The sequence below is a fragment of the Heptranchias perlo genome, chromosome 17 (genome assembly GCF_035084215.1).
Source record: "Heptranchias perlo isolate sHepPer1 chromosome 17, sHepPer1.hap1, whole genome shotgun sequence".
In the NCBI taxonomy this organism is placed as follows: Eukaryota; Metazoa; Chordata; class Chondrichthyes; order Hexanchiformes; family Hexanchidae; genus Heptranchias; species Heptranchias perlo.
The window spans coordinates 49,091,315-49,114,176 of record NC_090341.1 but is presented as its reverse complement, the minus strand read 5'-3'; the positions used below and the strand labels follow the sequence as shown (position 1 = coordinate 49,114,176).

At 43.2% G+C, this 22,862-nt stretch overlaps 1 protein-coding gene across 1 annotated transcript in view; it reads right to left on the bottom strand.

Moving 5' to 3' along the window:
- Window positions 1–22,862, bottom strand: part of rad18 (RAD18 E3 ubiquitin protein ligase) — a 276,395-nt gene that overhangs the window by 12,826 nt on the left and 240,707 nt on the right. The window contains exon 12 of the mRNA XM_067998963.1: window positions 13,763–13,825. Within this exon, the coding sequence (XP_067855064.1) occupies window positions 13,763–13,825 (63 nt within the window). The remainder of the gene's footprint in view (window positions 1–13,762; window positions 13,826–22,862) is intronic.

The following is a 22,862-nucleotide window of genomic DNA, read 5'->3' as shown; positions in this document are numbered from 1 at the left end:
AATGAACTGGGTTTGAGGCGCTGGTTCAGCAATGGTTGAAGATACTGCAAAATTTATAAAGTCACAGATTAGGCTCAAAATTGATTATTCTGACACTGCTCAACAAATCACTTCAGTTTAGCTTGATATGTTTTTGGGGCAGAAGAATTTCTGGATACCAGGTGAATACTTACCACTGAAGGTACAAATCCCTCACTTTGGAGCATGTTGCTATCAGAAGATATGCTGCAAACAGATCTGAGATGTAAGGTGCCAGATCTTGGCATTTATTTGAGATACCAGCCCCAACCTACGAGAAAGAACTAGACACTTCACTCGGGCAAGAGCCAGGAGGTATATCATTGTCAGTCAATCATTGACTTAGAAAAAAGAAGAGGTGCCCTAGGCAGGGCCTCGATGACTGAGCAGGTGGATGGCATGAATGTCCTTTTCTTTTTATTACATTTTTACGATCTCAATAAGAAGTGATCAGAATTACTCTGCCTGAATTTTTTGTAGGGATCTCAAGGAATGGAAATTAGCAAAGAAACATTTCCTTCCAGGAGAATGAGACACAAACTAAGGCTTGGAAATCCCAAGTCCTGAAACAATTTTGATATGTGACCAAAGAGTTCATTTTCTGGGTAACCATGCATGGAACATTAACCCTTTGGCATCATTGTGAACAGCCTGCTGTGTGACGATATTGAGGGCTTCCACGGTCATGTTCTGCAGGCTTGGTAGATGGTGTTTAAAATGATAAAGAGATTCGATAGGATAGATACAGAGAGACTATTTCCTCTGGTGGGGGAATCCAGAACAAGGGACATAATCCTAAAATTAGACCTAGGAGTGAAATCAGGAACCAATGTTTCCACACAAAGGAAAGTGGAAATCTGAAACTCTCTTCCCCAAAAGGCTGTCGATGCTGGGTCAATTGAAATTTTCAAGAGTGAGTTCAGTATATTTTTGGTAGGTAAGGGTATCAAGAGATAGGGAGCAAAGGTGGGTAAATGAAGTTGACGTACAGATCAGTTGTAATCTAAGAGAATGGTAGAACAGGCTTGAGGGGCTGAATGGCCTACTCCTGTTCCTATGTTCAGAAGGCATTGGCATCATTAATGACAGATGTGAAAAGCATTGACAGAGGAAACAAGGATCAAATACTGCGCACTACAAAAGTGTTGCCCATCCATAGACACATTGTCCAGCTTTGGATTCACAACTAGACTAAATTGGTAGATCTCCAAATGGACAACCAAGAATCTCAGTTCTGCAGTTTGCAGTTTTAAAGTAGCCCAAGTCTAAAATCATTAAGTGCCTCGCTTGTACAAGGAACAATTCTGTGCGTCAATTAAGTAAAATAATTCACCTTTTCGCAGTCTAGAGGGCTGATTCTTTCATTTCACAACACTCATTTACCAATTTGAAAGATTGCCTTTGTGAACATTAAAATCAGCGTATTCACAGCTGAATGAATCTATCATTGCTAATGAACGTTTTATCAGACTGCTGCCATTAAGCACTCAAACTGAATGGGAATACTTTGATTAAAGCTACAGTAGACTGCAAGAAGCATTTTTTTTCTTTTTAGGTTTGACATCAAGTCCATGATTAATTCTTGATAGATGCAGAAAGTAGCAAAAACACTTAGCAGAAATGGGCATGGTTTGCAAAATACATCATTAATTATTAGATTTGTTATCTGGAAATTCTAGTCATTAATCCTGAATGATGCAACATTTAGCAGCAGTGTGCTCCTGCAGGATTACTACCGTTGCTAGACACTGGACTCTTTATAGGAATAGTACTTCAAGGGAACAGGCAGTGGGCTGCACAAATTCTCAGTGATTCACCACAAATTATTTAAATCAAAATACGTTTTTTTACATTAATTTATGGTTGGAAGGTGGGGAATAATGCTCGTAGGATTCACTGTTGTAAGGGATGGAGGAGGATCAATTGGGCCTGTTATTCAACTTGTAGTTTAGTCCCTGCTGCCTTGTTACCTGTTCTCTTGGCTAGTAATGCTGTGTGTGCATGTGAGGGGAAGGAGAGAATTTGGCTTTGTATTTTTCTTCTGTGCAATCCTGAAAGGGATTTAAAGGATAGTGTAACATTTTAAAACTTGTCTCTATTTGGCCTGGAAGGCATTTTTTGATTTAATTTATATTATGTTGTTGATATAACGACAAGTTCAGCTGCTAAATTTCTAGTGTTGCAGCATTCCGTTTTGACTTAACATTAAAAAGCATGTTGTCATTGGACAATTGACGGTTTGGAAAATTAATGGACTACCCTGAAAGGGAAGGGGAGAACCATTAACTGTTTTACTTCTGCATATTGCATCAACATGACACAACTGAGTGCATCCAAGAGCAGTTCGAACCCTGACACTAGAGTAAGTTTCCATTCATTGCAACTGGCAGGAGGCTTAGCTGAATGTACATCAGCGGTGCGATAATCCTCCATATATCAAGGGGTGCTTTTTATACTCAAGGTGGTAACTCTGATTGGCATCTTGGCAGACCAATCCTTGTCACACTGAGTAGAGGATGGGATCAGAGGACAGCCTTTGTCTTTTTCTCCCTCTGGAACGGACAGATTGGAACAGGCACACACAAGAGAGATCTTGCTCCCTTGTTTGTCAGGGAAGCTGAGATACTCCAGGCTGAGGTATGAACACATATGGCCCGTAACAGGAAAGATGAGGGCCAGTTAGTTCAGAGATCCCTAACTTGTGAGTTCCCACCCAGAACAGCGGCAAGGATGTGTGACTTCTTGTTTTATGGTACGAGCTGCATTAGGAAATAGACATATCTCACTGGAAAACTGTATTTCATTCGTTCATGTAGTCAATAGAAAATAAACCAATTTATTGGGTTTACAATCGGCCTCCATTCACTAGAGTGCTTTTTAATCCAGCTTCTGAAAAGACAGAAGAACACACATAGCAGCACATAAGATCATTGGGCTATAAATTCGGCAGTGTAGAGCCCATTTTTTTAGGCCTCCTAAGATCCCAAAATGGCATCCAGAATGTGCGCGCAGACTTCTAGCGTGACGTGCACTGGACACCATCTTGGTAAAGGCGTTTGTGCACGTGCACATAAAGGATGTCGGTACCATGTAAAATAAGGAAAACATGCGTTAGATCAGTGTGCAATGCTGATTTAAAGGGATATGATTAATACCTTTGGTTAACAAAAATCTATCAATCTCAGATTTAAAATTAAGAGTTGAGTTAGCATCAACTGTCATTTGCGTCACCTTTCCCTGCAAGAAAGCGGGATGTTTGTCAGTGAGTGTCCTGCAGGATGTTTGGGTGATGTGCCTGTCATGGTTGAATAGCTGCCATTGTGTGTGACCTGAGTTGTGGGTGTGCAGCTTGCAACAGTGATAATGTGTGAGGGTGAGGAAGCATCTGATTCGAAGAGCTGAGTACTGATGGAAAGAGTTTGTTGGTATGTGGGTGATGGGGGGTGTAGTGTGTGGAGCAGTGGATGCGGCTAGTGGTGCAGTTGGTAGGAGACGCCACTTGACAGTTGACCTCACTCACCTTGACCACTCGTGTCAAAGCACTGAACTTCTTCCTGCACTGCATCCATGTTCATGGTGCTACGCACCAGGCATTGACTTTGTCCCCAACTGCCTCCCACTGCCCCTTGAGCATATGTCTGGAGGGCCTCTTGCCCCCCCTCGCAGATATAGGATGCCAGTCCTTCTGTCCACTTCTTGCACCAAGACCTCTAGTGCATCAGTAGAGAACTTTGATGCACGCTCTCTTGCAGGCCTGGTACAAACTCAGATTGGTGAGGTTTGGCGTGCAGATTGGAGGATGTGGGATTTAGTAGTGCGCAACCTTTATTCAATGTTTTAACATAACTCAACAGTTTGTAAACATAGGGATGGGACTTGCATCTGTGTTTTACGTGTGCAATGTCTGATCTCCGTTCAGACTCCGTGTGGACCCATATCTTATATTTTGCAAATACGAGGAGCAGGCTGCCTTTAAGAGGTGCTAACCACTCATGCGATATCAGGCCCCCCTGCTGGTGAGAAGTCATTCAACATCGCAGCTAGGCCTGGCTGCTCGACGGAATCAGGTAAATGACCAGGCAGCAGAAATCTCTCGCGCTGCCTGCATCGCAACGACCGGGCGCAGGTTAATCGCGCACCGCGTCCCCCACGCCCGGATTTGGGGGTTATCGAATTTAACCCCCCATAATATCCAGTACAGACAACGAGGGGTCTATTGTTATGATTCTCAAATGATACAATCATTTAACTAGATATTGGGTAATAAAGGTGCTCTCCAAATCACAGGGGATCTGAGGTCTGCTTAAAGGATTGACTGGTGAAGCTGAACCTCAGAGAATACCAAAGGAGGAGGGAAACATGGTGAGAAAGAAGAGACTCCCTCCTGTACAGTTATTTTCCTCATCAACATACTGGCTTCACTCCTGTGGTATGTGGGCGATGCAGAATGAGGATGCACTCAAGTTGATAATTTTACATAAAAACTTCAAAGGAACTTTTGCAACAATACAAATGTGATCTGTGCACCATAGGCGCTGAAGATTGACTGCAGTTAACAAAGTCATAACAATGGTGAAGAAAAACATGTTATTAATTTGGACAGAGTATTTTTCTAGCACATCGTGGCTATAATTAGATTTCAACAAGCAGAAAAAAGAATCCATCTGCAGTTTCCATTTTCTCTGGCCTAACTTAATTTTGAATTAGGTCAAAAGTCTTTCAATATAATTACATTGTTAGGGCAACACTTACAACAATATCAGCAGGAGTTGGCAAGTATCAAATGCTCCTGCACCTGTCGAATACAAAAGTAAAGTATGGACAGCATTGTGGTCTCCTAGAACATCCTCAGTTCTAAATATGATGACAATTATGTAATGGTGGGAGTGCACTGACTCACAGGATGCTGGTTTTCACCTATCATTCCTCATATGGTGAATGCCTATGGCGCCATGGACTGGAGGGTTGTTGCCAAACAGAGAATGAGCGCTTGCCACACATAGAGAGACAGATGAAGAAATAAAAATCAGTGAGATGAGATCATTAGCATTGGCCTCCGAGCCTCTGCGGATCAGCCTTTAAGGGACAAAGTCTTGAGGTCAGAGAACAAGTTGACCCCTTCAAGTGAAACTCCACTGGACACTGACAGGCTGAACACACTTATTGATCCCACCCGCTTCTCCTCATAGATACTGACATTTGTCTCAAGTCTTTTTGAATCATTGTGAGTCGCCAAAGTTCTCTTCCAGGTTATGTGTGAGTTAATCAATGATTTAGTGAAATGTTTCATTAGGAAATTACTACATATAACATTTCCTTTTGTTATGGCTATTCTAAAAGTTCGAATAGTATTTGTAAATACACAAAAAAGAATTACTTGCAGCAATCCATTCCAATGTTTCTGTTAGTTTGTGGGCTCGAGCTCTAAAGTCAGTGAGCTGGGATTTTTGCTGATGGGCTTGGTATTTATAGAAAAAAAAAGAACTTGTATTTATATAGTGCCTTGCATAACCACAGGATGTCCCAAAGTACTTTACAGCCAATTAAGTACTTTTGAAGTGTAGTCGCTGTTGCAATATAGGCAACGCAGCAGCCAATGTGTGCACAGCAAGGTCCCATAAACAGCAATGTGATAATGACCAGATAATTTGTTTTAGTGATGTTGGTTGAAGGATAAATATTGACAGGACACCGGGGAGAACTCCCCTGCTCTTCTTCAAAATAGTGCTGTGGGATCTTTAACATCCACCTGAGAGGGCAGACAGGGCTTCGGTTTAACGTCTCATCTGAAAGACAGCACCTCCCTCAGTACTACACTGGAGTGTCAGCCTAGATTTTGTGCTCAAGTTCTGGAGTGGGGTTATGAACACACCACCTTCTGACTCAGAGGCAAGAGTGCTATGAACTGAGCCACAGGCTGACACTGTCAGTGGTTGGAAAATTCAATCTACACCCATTCTTTTTCACATATTTTCCCCTGATGATCTCATCTAACAGACTATTTGTAATGCTAGGATGCAGCTATGATCAGCCTCCATTCCTCACCCCCCACTGAGCTGGAAAATTTTAAAAACATTTTAAAAAGTGGTTTGTTTTACCTTGGTCACATTTCTCCAACTGCTACCACTAACTCTGCTCCCAGTTACTGCCAGGAATAATATCCATTTCAGAATATTATATCGGATAGGAATAAAAGTTACATAGAGCAAGGAATGAAATTCAAGTTGTATAGGAGAACAAACTACAACGCACATTTTCTTAGTGTCTTGACAATACAGGCAATAATTCATTTTGAAACACTGACGATAATAAACAGCACAGAAGCAATGAAGTGAGACATTTAATATGGTCAGTAACACATATACTTAATTCTCTTTCCTGCACTCGGTCCTTCCACAGACACTAGGCATAAATCATATCAAGTCGATTCAAAACAGCCATTGATAACGAATACGACGATTGGAAAAACAAACTGAAATAAACCGAATGTTCTGTTTAGTCTGTGACAACTTCAAGGAATCCACTGGAGACACCCAAATGATTAAACTAAGCATAGGTTCTCTTAATCATTTAACTGGTAAAGGCAGTGTGTAACTAAGCTCTAGACACCGGGAAGGTCCCAGGTCCCAGTGGTTAGAATGTGGAACTCACTAACATAAGGAGTAATTGAGGCGACTAGCATAGATGCATTTAAGGGGAAGCTAGATAAACACATGAGGGAGAAAGGACCAGAAGGATATGCTGATAGGGTTAGATGAAGATGGGTGGGAGGAGGTTCGTGTGGAGCACAAACACCTGCATGGACCAGTTGGGCCGAATGGCCTGTTCCTGTGCTCTACTTTCTATGTCATTCTATGCACTGTCGATCAGTCTGATCGAACCTGGGTAGCAGTAGGAGTGATACAATTGGCCTCTGCCCTCCTGGATAGCAAGAGGAAAATATCAGCCAGGAGTATCTCCTCCTAATTATTTTCCAATGACTCTTCAGAAAAGAACCTATGTGTAATAGGGGGCACCTGCAGAATCATAACTCAGTGGGGATTCAATGCCTTCAGAAAAGAAGTAGGAAAAAAAGTGAGAGAGCAATATCTATTAATATATAAAAATCTGATATCTGCTGCATTTCCTGTCTATAAAACCAACTGGAGAAAAAAAAATAATAAAAGGAGGCAGCAAAATATAAACCATGCAGCAGCTCCCTCTCCCTCTCCCCCTCCCCTTTGTTTTCCCTCCTGACGTTAATTTTGAGGCTGTGGGTTTATCTTGAATTTGGCTTGTTGCTCATTAAAACATTAAATTAAATACTGCAGTATCACCCATTAATGGATGGGGGAGTGTTATCATCATTAGGACACTGAAGAGCCTGGTGGTCTATGAAATGAAATTTGTTATTAATAACTGTCAAGCTTTTTTATAAAAAGCCAATTTAATGTTCTGGAAACATCTCAGTTATTGAGTGGGATCATTCATTTTTAAGTACACTGTATACAATTTTAAGTTTAGTACAAAGGTGGTGATTTATACATCGAACTGGAAAATGACCAGGAGAGGTGCTACAGAGTCGGAAAGCTAGGCTCAGCTCAAACAAATACCTTGTAAGTTTTACCCTCCTATAAAAGCGGGAATGAATTTTTGAATGTGACCAGTCACAGTGCTGTATGTCTGAGAGTATCGTCTATGTTTCAGCAAAGAAACCCACAATGCTTTCTTCAAGCCATCAGCTTCCCACAATTTTTGTCCTTTAAAAGTACTCGCGTTTATATAGCACCTTTCACAACCTCAGGACGTCACAAAAGCACTTCACAGCCAATTTCGTACTTTTGAAGGGTAGTCACCGTTGTAACGTAAGAAATGCGACAGCCAATTTGTGCACAAGGTCCCACAAACAGTACTACTAAATAACCAGATAATCTGTTTTTTAGTGATGTTGGTTGAGGGATAAATATTGGCCAAGACACTAGGAAGAACTCCCCTGCTCTTCTTCAAAATAGTGCCGTGGGATCTTTAACCTGAGAGGGCAGATGGGGCCTCAGTTTAATGTCTTATCTGAGAAAGCGCACCTCCGACAGTGCAGCACTCCCTCAGTACTGCAGTGAAGTATCAGCCTGGATTAAGTGCTCAAGACTCTAGAGTGGGGCTTGAACCCACAACCTTCTGACTCAGAGGTGAGAGTGCTACCTCACTGAGCCACGGCTGAGACCCGAAATTAAATTAAATCTCTCAGGTATACTTTTAATAATCCGAAGAATAAACAGAAATCTAAACAAGTCACTTCGCTAATTCCAAACTGTATTCCAGGTTTATGATTTCCAGGTGGTGCGTGCAACTGGTGGCAGGACTCCCAGATACCACAGGTAATCCCCATGTGCGCAGGAAAACTGCTCAATATTGGCCCAACACAAGGACAATCCTGCAACCTCACTTCAGCTCGGACCTCCTTTGACAGATGTACAGCGGTGTTTCAGTATAAATCATTGACTTTGAATTACAATATGTCATGAAGCAGACAGGGTTTTTTATTTCCAAGGAAAACAGCACCACAGTTGCAAAGTTTCCATACTTATATTAGGCTGTGAACGACATGTTTGGAATGAGAAAAGACTGTTTGGCCCAACTGAGTCATTCCCTCCACAAACCATGTGCAATCTGCCCTGTCAGGTACTCCATCCAGCCCACTCAATCTTCGGAGAGAGGCATCTACCACAAGTAAACCTCCAAGTGAATGAAATTTCACATAACTACTGCGCTGTGGAGGAAATAGAATTCTTCTAATCACTCATCTAGCTGCTTTCCAGTTCCTATTAGGCATGCGGCCATTACACGAAGCTACCCACAATACACCACTAAACACTCAAACAGAGGGACCAAAATAGTGGAGGGTACGGAAAATTGTATTACCAAATATGCATTTGTACAAAATTCCATAACCCTAATGATTGTGTTAAAATAGTGGACTAAGGAATTTCTTGTGACTGCATTAAACCCTTAGTGCATTGTTTCATGTTTCATTGATGTCATGGGTTGGATTACAGCCGAGCTGTTCCTGACACCTGTTCAATGTTGGATATCATCCACTTCATATTAAAAGGGAGTAACAACATTTCTTTCCTTCCATTTTTCTGCCCTGTCTACTGGGCGCAATGCCTCTTGCCATCCAACGGCTCCACAGGCAATGCCAATCCTCTAGTAACTCCCTCAAGTGTGAGCCCAGGCAGTGAGTGTTGGTGGACTATTCAATTATGGAGGACATCACAGAAGAGCATTCGTGACTTGTATGGCATGAATTTTTAGCAGGATCCCAATGGGGGCAGGAATGCTGGGTGATTTCCTCTTGCCCCCACCTTAGCACAGAAGTACTGGAATTAACTTTAATAGGCACGTTGCTGTCTGGCTGAAACCAGCAAACAGCAGAGACTGGGGATCAAACCTGTAACCTTCTGATCCCCTCCCGTTTCTGCCAGCCATACTCACACTCCCCATTCCCTCCTTCCTTGTCCTCTGTATCGTATCTCTCTTGGTTTCCCACCCCACTCGACTGTAATCTGCTGCCACTACCCCAAGCTCGAATCCCTCCTGGACATGCCGCAAGTTTCTCTCTGCTCCATCCGAGGCATTCTTCAACATGCCCACCATGGCTCCAGTTGCTGGCTCACCCACAGTAGCAATCTCAACTAGCTCGTCCCCCCTCCAAATAAATATCCTGGCCAGTTCATTGGCCTAGGATTAATCCCTCCCCTCTCCCTTTTCAGCCACAGACCCTCTCTCTGTGTCACCCTCCAGAATGTTCACTCCTTGTAATGAATACACTCCCCATTCATGACCACATCTTGGATGAGTGAATTAACATTCGGGGCCTGACTGAAGCCTGGATCATGGATGGTGAGTTGTGCCCCCTCACCGAAGGCTCTCCACCTGACTCTGCATTCCACTGTCCCTTTCCCAACCGTTGCAGCAGTGACATGACTTTCATTACCAGGTCCCACCTTGACCTCTTCTGACACATTTTCCCTGTTCGAGCACCTCAACTTATTCCACCCTTCCCATCTCTTCTTCAAAGCCATGGTTGTCTACTTCTCATAAGAACATAAGAAATAGGAGCAGGAGGAGGCCAATCGGCCCCTCGAGCCTGCTCTGCCATTCAATAAGATCATGGCTGATCTGATCCTAACCTCAAATCTAAATTCATGTCCAATTTCCTGCCCGCTCCCCATAACCCCTAATTCCCTTTACTTCTAGGAAACTGTCTATTTCTGTTTTAAATTTATTTAATGATGTAGCTTCCACAGCTTCCTGGGGCAGCAAATTCCACAGACCGACTACCCTCTGAGTGAAGAAGTTTCTCCTCATCTCAGTTTTGAAAGAGCAGCCCCTTATTCTAAGATTATGCCCCCTAGTTCTAGTTTCACCCATCCTTGGGAACATCCTTACCGCATCCACCCGATCAAGCCCCTTCACAATCTTATATGTTTCAATAAGATAGCCTCTCATTCTTCTGAACTCCAATGAGTAGAGTCCCAATCCACTCAACCTCTCCTCACATGTCTGCCCCCTCATCCCCGGGATTAACCGAGTGAACCTTCTTTGTACTGCCTCGAGAGCAAGTATGTCTTTTCTTAAGTATGGACACCAAAACTGTATGCAGTATTCCAGGTGCGGTCTCACCAATACCTTATATAACTGCAGCAATACTTCCCTGTTTTTATATTCTATCCCCCTAGCAATAAACGCCAACATTCCGTTGGCCTTCTTGATCACCTGCTGCACCTGCATACTAACTTTTTGATTTTCTTGCACTAGGACCCCCAGATCCCTTTGTACTGCAGTACTTTCCAGTTTCTTGCCATTAAGATAATAACTTGCTCTCTGATTTTTCCTGCCAAAGTGCATAACCTCACATTTTCCAATATTGTATTGCACCTGCCAAATCTCCGCCCACTCATCCAGCCTGTCTATATCCCCTTGTAGGTTTTTTATGTCCTCCTCACTCTCCAATTTCCCTCCCATCTTTGTATCATCTGCAAACTTTGATATGTTACACTCGGTCTCCTCCTCCAAATCGTTAATATAGATTGTAAAGAGTTGGGGACCCAGCACTGACCCCTGCGGAACACCACTGGCTACTGGTTGTCAGTCCGAGAATGAACCATTTATCCCAACTCTCTGCTTCCTGTTAGATAACCAATCCTCCACCCATGCCAGAATATTACCCCCAATCCAATGATTCTTTATCTTGAGCAATAATCTTTTATGTGGCACCTTGTCGAATGCCTTCTGGAAGTCTAAATACACTACGTCCACTGGTTCCCCTTTATCCACCCTGTACGTTATGTCCTCAAAGAACTCAAGCAAGTTTGTCAGACATGACTTCCCCTTCATAAAGCCATGCTGACTTTGTCCTATTAAATTATGTTTATCCAAATGTTCCGTTACTGTCTCCTTAATAATAGACTCCAAAATTTTACCCACCACAAATTTAGGCTAACTGGTCTATAATTTCCAGCCTTCTGCCTACTGCCCTTTTTAAATAAGGGTGTTACATTAGCAGTTTTCCAATCTGCCGGGACCTTTGCTGAGTCCAGAGAATTTTGGAAAATTATTACCAAAGCATCCACAATCCCGACTGCCACTTCCCTCAAGACCCTAGGATGTAAGCCATCAGGTCCAGGGGATTTATCCATCTTGAGTCCCATTAATTTACTGAGTACCAATTCCTTAGTGATTTTAATCGTATTTAGCTCCTCCCCCACTAGAGCCCCCTGTTTGTCCAGTGTTGGGATGTTCTTAATGTCCTCGACCGTAAAGACTAAAACAAAATATTTGTTCAGCATTTTTGCCATCTCCATGTTTCCCACCATTAATTTCCCGGTCTCATCCTCTAAGGGACCTACGTTTGCCTTAGCCACCCTTTTTCTTTTTATATAACTGTAGAAACTCTTGCTATCTGTTTTTATATTTTTTGCTAATTTATTTTCATAATCTATCTTCCCTTTCTTAATCAATCCTTTAGTTACTTTTTGCTGTCTTTTGAAGACTTCCCAATTTTCTATCCTCCCACTAAGTTTGGCTACCTTATATGTCCTTGTTTTTAGTCGGATACTATCCTTGATTTCTTTTCTTAGCCACGGATGGCTGTCATTTCTTTTACACCCTTTTTTCCTCAGTGGAATATATTTTTTTGAAAGTTGTCAAATAACTCCTTGAATGAACACCACTGCTCATGTACCGTCTTACCCTTTAATCTATTTTCCGAGTCCACTTTAATCAATTCCGCTCTCATACCATTCCTTTATTCAAGCTCAGTACGCTTGTTTGAGAACCAACCTTCTCACCCTCTAATTGGATATGGAATGTAACCATGTTATGGTCACTCATTCCAAGGGGATCCTTAACTAGGACATTATTAATTAATCCTGGCTCATTACACAGGACCAGGTCCAAGGTTGCCTGCCCCCTTGTAGGATCAGTTACATACTGCTCAAGAAATCCATCCCTAATACACTCAATAAACTCTTCCTCAAGGCTGCCCTGCCCAATTTGATTTGTCCAGTTAATATGATAGTTAAAATCCCCCATAATTATAGCTGTTCCCTTATTACATGCCCCGACGATTTCCTGATTAATACTTCTTCCAGCAGAGTTGCAACTATTAGGAGGCCTATATACTATGCCCACGAGTGTTTTTTTCCCCTTATTATTCCTTATCTCTACCCAAACTGTTTCATTGTCCTGATCCTTTGTCCCAATATCATTCCTCTGTATTACAGTGATTCCTTCCTTTATTAACATAGCCACCCCACCTCCCCTTCCTTCCTGCCTGTCCTTCCTGATTGTTAAATATCCTGGCATATTTAATTCCCAGTCGTTGTCACCCTGCAGCCATGTTTCTGTAATGGCCACAAGATCATACCCATACGTAGTTATTTGTGCCGTTAACTCGTCCATTTTGTTACGAATGCTACGTGCATTCAGATAAAGAACTTTCAAATATGTTTTGTGACACTTAGTTCCTGCTTTTTCCTTTTTTAACACTTTACCTTTTACTCCATACCTTCTGTCCCTTCCTGACACGCTTTCCTCTGTCTCCCTGCTCAGGTTCCCAACCCCCTGCCACAGCTTTGATGCTGGGTTAATCGCCTTACGCCTTCTAGTTTTTATTTTATCTGTCGTGCCTAAAGTACACTTTCTTTCCGCTGCTCTACGCTTTTCCCTTTCACTTTTTCTTGAACAACTGTTTGTACTATTTGTATTGTAGATTTCCCCAGGGTCTTCCCCTCTCTTGCTGCTCTCAACTTTATTCTCTTCTGACTCCCCGCTCAGGTTCCCATCCCCCTGCCACTCTCGTTTAAACCTTCCCCAACAGCACTGGCAAACACCCCCGCGAGGACATTACCGTGATTATTCTCAAGATAATCTCTTCTTCACGATCTCCATCTTGAACCTTTGCACTGACTTCTCAGCCTCACCTCACCTGCAACCTTCTGTTAAAAACGCTATAGAAAGTTAAGTTGTTATAGGGTTTAGTATGACATCATGCAGTGCAAGAAGCAGAATAATTTAAGAACAAAATTAGTTTTAGGAAGGAATTGTTAGTTGTCAGGGTTTAAACACGTGCTATTACACTGGGAATTTATTTCACACAACATTTGGCTACAAAGTTAGTCCTAATGAATACAGAAAGATCAGGGAATGCAACTTAAAAATGAAAAGTAACTCCATCTGTGAAATGCCGAAATATTATACTCACGTGGTTGTTGATTCTGCAGGTTCCTGGGAATACTGAGGATCTCTACAAATATCAGAGTCAGAGCTGCACAAACAGAATGAAGAGTTTGAATGAAAATTCAGAAACAAATTAAACACTTTTATATTCTGGAGGAACTTGACCAAAATACAAAACAAGCTGAACAGTGGTTGCACCTATTGCCAAATAGCAATAGGAGTTGGCAGTGTTTTGCTTCCCAGTGCCAAATGAAAACATCTCTTGTAATAGAGCAACGCTAACCACTGGAATGGCAATAAGCCAATGAGGATCCATCGTCTCTGGTTCACCACTTTCGCCCACATGGTTAATCTTCACATTAACCAGAACAGAGCACACTGGCACATATGGTGGGGGGGAAATCACTGCCAAACCTGATCCTGTCCTCATCCAATACCCACACATCAGTATTTTCCAGTACCGATCACTGGATAGCGACCAGGTGCATGAACCCCAGCTGATTTCCTCTTCCCTACCCAGGAACGCGAAGGCCAATGACAGCCGTGGCTCAGTGGATAGCACTCTCGCCTCTGAGTCAGAAGGTTAGGGTTCAAGTCTCACTCCAGAGTCTTCAGCACAAAATCTATGGTAACAATGCGGTGCATTGAGGGAATGTTGCACTGTCGGAGGTGCATCCTTCAGATGAGACGTTAAACCGAGGCTCCTATTTACCCTCTCAGATGAACCTAAAAGAACCCACGGCACTATTTCGAAGAAGAGCAGGGGAGCTCTCTCCGGAGTCCTGACCAATATTTATCCCTTAAAATCACTAAAACAGATTATCTGGTCATTATCTCATTGTTTGCGGGACCTTGCTTTGTGCACATTGGCTGCCACATTTCCTACATTCCAACAGTGACTACACTTCAAAAGTACTTAATTTTTTTTAAATGTCCAAAAACTATTAAAATCAGGAGTAATGGGACTCCACATTTTTAAAAGTTAATTTTCAGTGCCAGAGATGTTGCTTGGCAGTCATTAATACCACGCCGTTAAAAGTTAGTTTGGACCTAAAAAACTCAGTGTACCTTTTTTGTGGTGAGATTAGTTAGTTTCTAACTGGGCAGGAGAGTAAGTGGGCGCTGGTCCATTGATTGCAGTCGGCGAGGTCCCTTTAACGCGAAGCTTTCACATCACCAGTGAATCAGGAAGAGCAAGTTCCAGATTTCTGCATTTGATTGCACGTGTGATCGCTGGAACGTGCTCTTTGATTTGCCCATTAATAACGGTGAGCGGCGTTAGGCTCACCGTTATTTTACGAGCAATTTCCGGCCCATTATATCACACTGTAGCTGGTCCACATGTAAGTTTCATTCCCCACATACATTTAGAGCAGAGTGCAAATTAATTCAGCCTATCAAATTAATTTGACACCTGACTTAAAGGTCCAGTGTAACAGATGGTATGGATCCACATACTAGAGTGTTATGCCAATAAGTACGTGCGTTACCTTGGAATTACACGGCCCGAAGGCCGACTGATACCAATCCTCGAGTACCACAACTACTTAATATACAGATTTGTCAACTTAGTTTAACGGACTGGTGTTATGGGCACAGAAATCCACCAATGGCACAGAACGCAATCATAGACTCATACAGCACAGAAGGAGGCCATTCGGCCCATCGTGTCTGTGCCGGCTCTTTGAAAGCGCTACCCAATTAGTCACTTTCCCCTGCTCTTTCCTCATAACTCTGCAAATTTTTCCTTTTCAAGTATTTATCAAATTCCCTTTTGAAAGTTACTACTGATTCTGCTTCCACCACCCTTTACTGTGACATTGGCAGCATCCTCTTCTTTTTCAGTTTTCGTCTGCACTTCTTCTATTCTGCTTGGTTTTCTACTGTATTATGAATCAGATATTTATCATAATTTTATCAGAATCATTTATCATTGCTGGCAGTGAGCTGAGCCCATGCAGAGAGGGCAGCAATGCATTTTTCACATACTGGCCTGTATGTGTATCTCTGGTGCATCACCCCTCTCTTCGCCCCACCATTGGCAGCCGTGACTTCAGCCATTTATGCCCCACATTGTTGAATTCCCTCCGCCTCTTGACCTACCTCTCCTCCTTCAAGACCCCCCTTAAAAACCCATCTCTTTGACCAAGCTTTTGTTCGCCCCTCCCAATATATCAATCCTTCTTTGATTCTGTGACATGCCTTGGGATGTTTTTCTACCTTAAGAGTGGTATATAAATGCTAGTTGTTGTTGTATGAATCTTCACTCAACACTGGGGAAAGTCCATGGCCACAACACTGAAGATGCGATTGCAACTTTTAAACAGCCGCACATATTCAAACTTGTGCATGCTCAGTTGTTTTGATGTTGCTACTGGTCCATTGGAATTCACCATGAGACATAATCAGAACAAATTCCAAAACATTGGGAACTGAGACAGACATAATGGAACTAGAATCATAGAATGGTTACAGCACAGAAGGAGGCCATTCGGCCTGAATTGCTTTTGCCGGCTCTTGGCAAAAGCAATCCAGCTAGTCCCACTCCCCCGCCCTTTCCCTGTAGCCCTGCAAATTTTTTCCTTTTTTCAAGTACTTATCCAATTCCCTTTTGAAAGCTACGATTGAATCTGCCTCCACCACCCTTTCAGGGAGTGCATTCCAGATCATAACCACTCGCTGCGTAAAAAGTTTTTCCTCATGTCGCCTTTGGTTCTTTTGCCAATCACCTAAATCTGTGCCCTCTGGTTCTCGACCCTTCCGCCAATGGCAACAGTTTCTCTCTATCTACTCTGTCTGGACTCAATCATGATTTTGAACACCTCTATCAAATCTCCTCTTAAACTTCTCTGCTCTAAAGAGAACAACCCCAGCTTCTCCAGTCTATCCACGTAACTGAAGTCCCTCATCCCTGGAACCATTCTAGTAAATCTTTTCTGCACCCTCTCTAAGGCCTTCACGTCCTTCCTAAAGTGCGGTGCCCAGAATTGGACACAATACTCCAGTTGTGGCCGAACCAGTGTTTTATAAAGGTTCATCATAACCTCCTTGCTTTTGTACTCTATGCATTTATTTATAAAGCCCAGGATCCTGTGTGCTTTTTTAACTGCTTTCTCAGCCTGCCCTGCCACCTTCAACAACCTGTTCACATATACCCCCAGGACTCTCTGTTCCTGCACGCCCTTTAGAATTGTACCCTTTAGTTTATATTGCCTCTCTTCATTCTTCCTACCCAAATTTCGCACTTCTTTGCGTTAAGTTTCATCTGCCACGTGTCTGCCCATTCCACTGGCCTGTCTATATCCTCTTGAAGTCTATCAATATCCTCCTCATTGTTCACTACACTTCCAAGTTTTGTGTCTCTGCAAATTTTGAAATTGTGCCCTGTACACCCAAGTCCAAGTCATTAATATATATCAAGAAAAGCAGTGGTCCTAGTACCGACCCCTGGGGAACACCACTGTATACCTCGCTCCAGTCCGAAAAACAACTGTTCACCACTACTCTCTGTTTCCTGTCACTTAGCCAATTTCATATCCATGCTGCCAACTCAACTCAAATATATCCTGGTTCCTTGCCTTTACCATATATAGTGTGTACCACAAATGAGCCCAAGCCTGTTGATATTATACACTGTACTGGGGAGATGCCTCTATATCCTTTTTGTAATATGGAGACCAGAACTGTGCATAGTACAAGTATGGTCTAACCAAAGTTCTATACAAGATTAACATAACTTCTCTGCTTTTCAATTCTATTCCTTTAAAAATGGACCCCAGTGCTTTGTTTGCATTTTTATGGCCTTGTTAACCTGCACAGCATGTTGCAGTAATTTGACAGGTTAAGGTGCCCAAAGGACAGATTGGTCAACTTCCTTAAAGTTGGCTAGTTCCTGGTCAGAGCACAGTGGTGTAAAGTGTTGCACTGCACTTGGGAGAGTGAGGCACTTGTTCTTCTTAGGAATAACATGTTAAACCCCAAATGCTGGGGATCTGAAGTAAAAACAGAGAATGCTGGAAATTCACAGCAGTTCCCTCAGTTTCTGAAAAGAGGAAAGACATTTCTTTTAAACACACATATATACTGATGCATACTGAGAGTAGTAAACCGTGGAGATTTGTGTAGGGATACCTGGGAGCAAGCACCCAGGCCCTCCTAGAGCACATGCCAACGATCGTCTAAACCAGAATGAAAGCATGTCCATACATAATACTCAAACAGGAAGAATGTCTCACTCCCCTGAAGCCAGGTTGCCCATAAAAGAAAATCCAAAAATAGCAGAACCTTCACTATTTGCTGATTATGTACCAGAATTTTTGCCTGACAAAGAATTGTGCAGAACAAAATCTTGCACAAGTATCAAAACTATAACAACTTGCAAATATATAGTGCCTTTAATGTAGAAAAAAAATCCCAAGGCTTCAAACAAAAGAAGATATTAGGAGGGGTGACCAAAAGCTTGGACAAGGAAGTGGGTTTAAGGAGGGCCTTGGAGGTAAAAACACGAAGGGGTTGAGGGAGGGAAATCCAGAGTGTGGTCAAGAAGGCTGAAGTCACGGCTGGCAAAGGTGGGGTGAATGGAGGGAGGGTGCACAATAGGCCAGAGTCAAAACCAAGGTAAAACCATCATTACTGCTTAATCAAGCACCAGTAATCTCCAACACACTTGCAACTGAAGGAGAAACAAACACTTTGGGGTCAATTTTAGGATGGCCGAGCGGGTGCGTTCGTAGCGGGGGGGTTCCTAAAATTGGGGAATCCCGGAGCGGGTTCGGAGCCCAGCTCCAACCCGCCTACTTCCGGGTTCCCCAATGACACGAATTGGTGCGCGCGCAGCCCCCGCGTGCGGGACTCCCACAGGCAATTAAAGCCGGCGGGATGACAGTTTAGATAGTTAGGGAGGTACTTGAGGTCGTTGACAGACCTCATTGGGAAGAGATTTTAGCAGGGATGTGATTTTGGACTCTCCTCAGCGTGTTTCCCATGCTGTGGGAAACACTATCTGTTGTTGCAGACGTGTTTCAGTCAGCAGCCATTGGGAGATGCAGAGGATTCCTTAACAGTTGAAGGGAATACCTCATTCATTGCAGCAGGGCACTCTATCACCTCAGACAAAGTTTTGCCTGCCACACCGTTGTCTCCACACTCCAAATTATTAAATTATACCCTAAACTCTACTGTCCAAACACATTTAGCTACTTTGCGGACCCCCTCACACTCACACCGTCAGGATGGTGGGGGTTCCATAGCTGCATTCATCACTCCATTGGAGGACGAGCAACATCAACAACCGCCCCAGGCACGCCGTCCACCTCCGCCAAGTGGAACTACACAACACAGTGCTGCGCAACAGACACCTGCACAAAGTAGTCGTGCAACTACCACTGTAGGGTGACCCAATGGGTGGCATCAAGGGTGTTCAAGGAGAACCTCATGAAAGGGCCTTATTGCACAAGCTAGTCAAGAATGGCCAAGACGTGGCAGTAGCGGTGACAATATAATATGTAATGTGAGTTGATCAGAAATCAAATATAAGTAAAAACCATGACAAACCCTCAAACACCCTTGTGCATCCCCTTCATGCTCACGACACGCTTGCCTTACGCTTCCTACACACATACGTGATGCATGCCCTGTGGCTGCAGCATAGGTAGTGGCAGGTTGGGTGAGGCTCACCGTGAAAGAGATGCATGAGAGGGTGAGTATGATACAGAGCTATGAGATTGTATGAGGATTGGGTTGAGTGGTAGTGGTGGGATGAGTACTGGGGAGGTGAGGAAGTGCAGGTAAGATGAGGATGAGGGTTCAGTAGGTGTGAGTAGTGTTGGCAATGCAGAAGGAGATGTGCGGTGGGGGCGGTGATGTGGTAGACGGAGTATAGGGGAATGAGTAAGAGTACTCACTTCGGCTGACCTGGTTAGGTCATTGAAGCGCCTCCTGCACTGTATGCAGGTGCGTGATATGTTGGTGGTGCTGGTGACCTCCTCTGCCACCTCGAGCCAGGCCTTCGTGGTGGCAGAGGCAGGCCACGTCCTCCCATCCACAGGGTGGAAGATCTCTCTCCTTCTCCTCACCCCATCCAGTAAGATCTGGAGTGAGGCATCATTAAACCTGGGAGCAGCCTTCTGTCTGCTCCATGCTGTAATTTTGCCTATTTTCTGCAGCATCAGTCAGTGGAGGACTGCCCCTTTAAATAGGGCTCCTCCAGCTGACAGCCTATGATGCGGGTGCGCAGTCTGCCTGCTGCGCAGCTTTCCAGCGCGAAACCTGAAAGCCAAGTGGCTTCAATTTACTTATGATCGCATGCCAAACCCACCGATTTCACTGGGCGCATTACCCACGCGCCCAATCGACCCCCCGCTGCCAACCCGCCTCCCTCCTAATATCGGGCCCTTTATCACTCAAGGACACTAATGAGTATGAAAAACTTTTAAGCAATGATCTGAATACAGTAAGAAGCTGAGTAAGACTCGAAACAACGAGTCAAAATATTCTGAAAGAATTTCCACACAACAGTGAGGACATGAATTAGGGCGAAGCCTGGTTCTATCATATATAATACTCTACATGTATACCGATAAGAATAATAATTTACTCATCCATTATTAAGGAAGTGGTAACAGGGCACTTAGAAAATCATAATATGATTAGGCAGAGTCAACATAGTTTTATGAAAGGGAAATCATGTTTGACAAATTTATTAGAGTTTTTTGAGGATATAACTAGCAGGGTAGATAAAGGGGAACCAGTGGATGTAGTATATTTGGATTTTCAAAAGGCATTCAATAAGATGCCACATAAAAGGTTGTTACACAAGATAAGGGCTCATAGTGTTGGAGTGATATATTAGCATGGATAGAGGATTGGTTAACGAACAGAAAACAGAGAGTAGGGATAAACGGGTCATTGTCAGGTTGGTAGGCTGTAACTAGTGGGGTGCTGCAAGGATCAGAGCTTGGGCCTCAGCAATTTACAATTTATATTAATGACTCAGATGAAGGGATCAAGTGTAATGTATCCAAGTTTGCTGACGAATCAAAGCTAGGTGGGAAAGTAAGCTGTGAGGAGGACACAAAGAGTCTGCAAAGGGATATAGACAGGTTAAGTGAGTGGGCAAGAAGGTGGCAAATGAAGTATAATGTGGGGAAATGTGAGGTTATTCACTTTGGTAGGAAGAATAGAAGAACGGAATATTTTTTAAATGGTGAGAAACTATTAAATGTTGGTGTCCAGAGATACCTGGGTGTCCCCATAAAAACAACACAAAAAGTTAGCATGTAGGTACAGCAAGCAATTAGGAAAGCAACGGCCTGTTGGCCTTTATTGCAACGGGATTGGAGTACAAGAGCAAGGAAGTCTCGCTACAATCGTACAGGGCTTTGGTGAGACCACACGTGGAGTACTGAGTACAGTTTTGGTCTCCTTATCTAAGGAAGGATATACTTGCCTAAGAGGCGACTGAAGGAGTTGTCCACAGCCGAGTGTTGCCGACTGGCACACTCCAAGGTCCAGGAGTACATGCTACGGGACACACTGAAGCGAGGTGCAACCTACACAAAGGCCCTACGGGGAAAGGCCACTGTATAAAGCCATTCCACCTTGTACTGTACAGAATGTATTGGAAAATATGTACTGTGTTTTAAAATTGTAACAATGAGATCATAGTGCATACAATCTGTACTGTATTGCTTTGAACTGCTGTGCTGCATTTTGTGCCCTCTATTTGAACTGTGTGTAAACCGTGTGTATCTTTAAATTTTATGAAATAAAGTACATTTTGAAATATAACAAAAAGATTACGAAGGTTCACTGGATTGATTTCTGAGATAAGAGGATTGTCCTATGAGGAGAGATTGAGTAGAATGGGCCTATACTCTGTGGAGTTTAGAAGAAGGAGAGGTGATCTCATTGAAACATATAAGATTCTGAGGAGGCTTGACAGGGTAGATGCTGAGAGATCAAATGAGAGATTTGTTTCCCCTGGCTGGAGAGTCTAGAACTAGGGGGCATAGTCTCAGGATAAGGGGTTGGCCATTTAAGGCTCAGAGAAGGAAGAGTTTCTTCACTCAGAGGGTTGTGAATCTTTGGAATTCTCTACCCCAGAGGGCTGTGGATGCTCAGTCATTGAATATGTTCAAGGTTGAGCTCGATAGATTTTTGGACTCTAGGGGAATCAAGGGATATGGGGATAGGGCGGGAAAGTGGAGTTGAGGCCAAAGATCAACCATGATCTTACTGAATGGCGGAGCAGGCTCGAGGGGCCATATGGCCTACTCCTGCTCCTATTTCTTATGTTCTTATCATTTACTTGTACTCATATCTTGATTACTGTATCAAGACCAATGTAGAAAGCAGAAAGCCTTTACAGTGTCAGCTTAGCCAGAGCTCACAAGCATTTTCTATTGTTAGTGCAGATCATGGTATAAATAAAACAGTGGTAGTGAGCCATGTAAACCAGGAAGATCCCACATTTGATCTATGGTTTTGTATTGATTTAACAGATCTTAGCTGGGATGGCAGTTCAGTGCTACAATTAGTATCCTTGAGCTAGGGAGAAGAGAAAATCAGCCAGTGCTCCTGCTGCTGAGCACATTCAGTAGTCCTTGCTGGGCAGTTCGGAAGATAACCTGTCCGATTTTGAATGGTGATATTTGAAAAGATCTGGTGCTTCAAGGCTAGATTTAAAATAGGATGTGTATGCATGTGAGAAATTGTCCGCTGGTGTATGCACAAAATAGAAGCCGATCGGACGTGCAAAACAGTGCGCTCACAAAGTAGGGCTGTCTGTTAGTGCGAGCGCGAACACATACATATTTTTTAAATGCCCAGTCCAGTTTTAGAAAGTGGATGCATGAATGTCGGGTGACAGAGAGATATTGTGAGCTGTGATGCACTATGTAATCTGAGCTAGTCGAGGGCTGCTGGCATCTATCAAACTATGTGACAGGATGAGTCAGTACCTTCAGGAGAAGAGGAGGGAGAAATGAAAATAAGATAGAAGCATTGTCAGTGCTCTAGACATGTTCTACTAGAAGAAAATAAAGCCACACAAATTCTGTCACGGTACATCAAAGCAAACTGACAGAAACAAGACTGCAAGAATGTCTCAACACTAATGAATATCA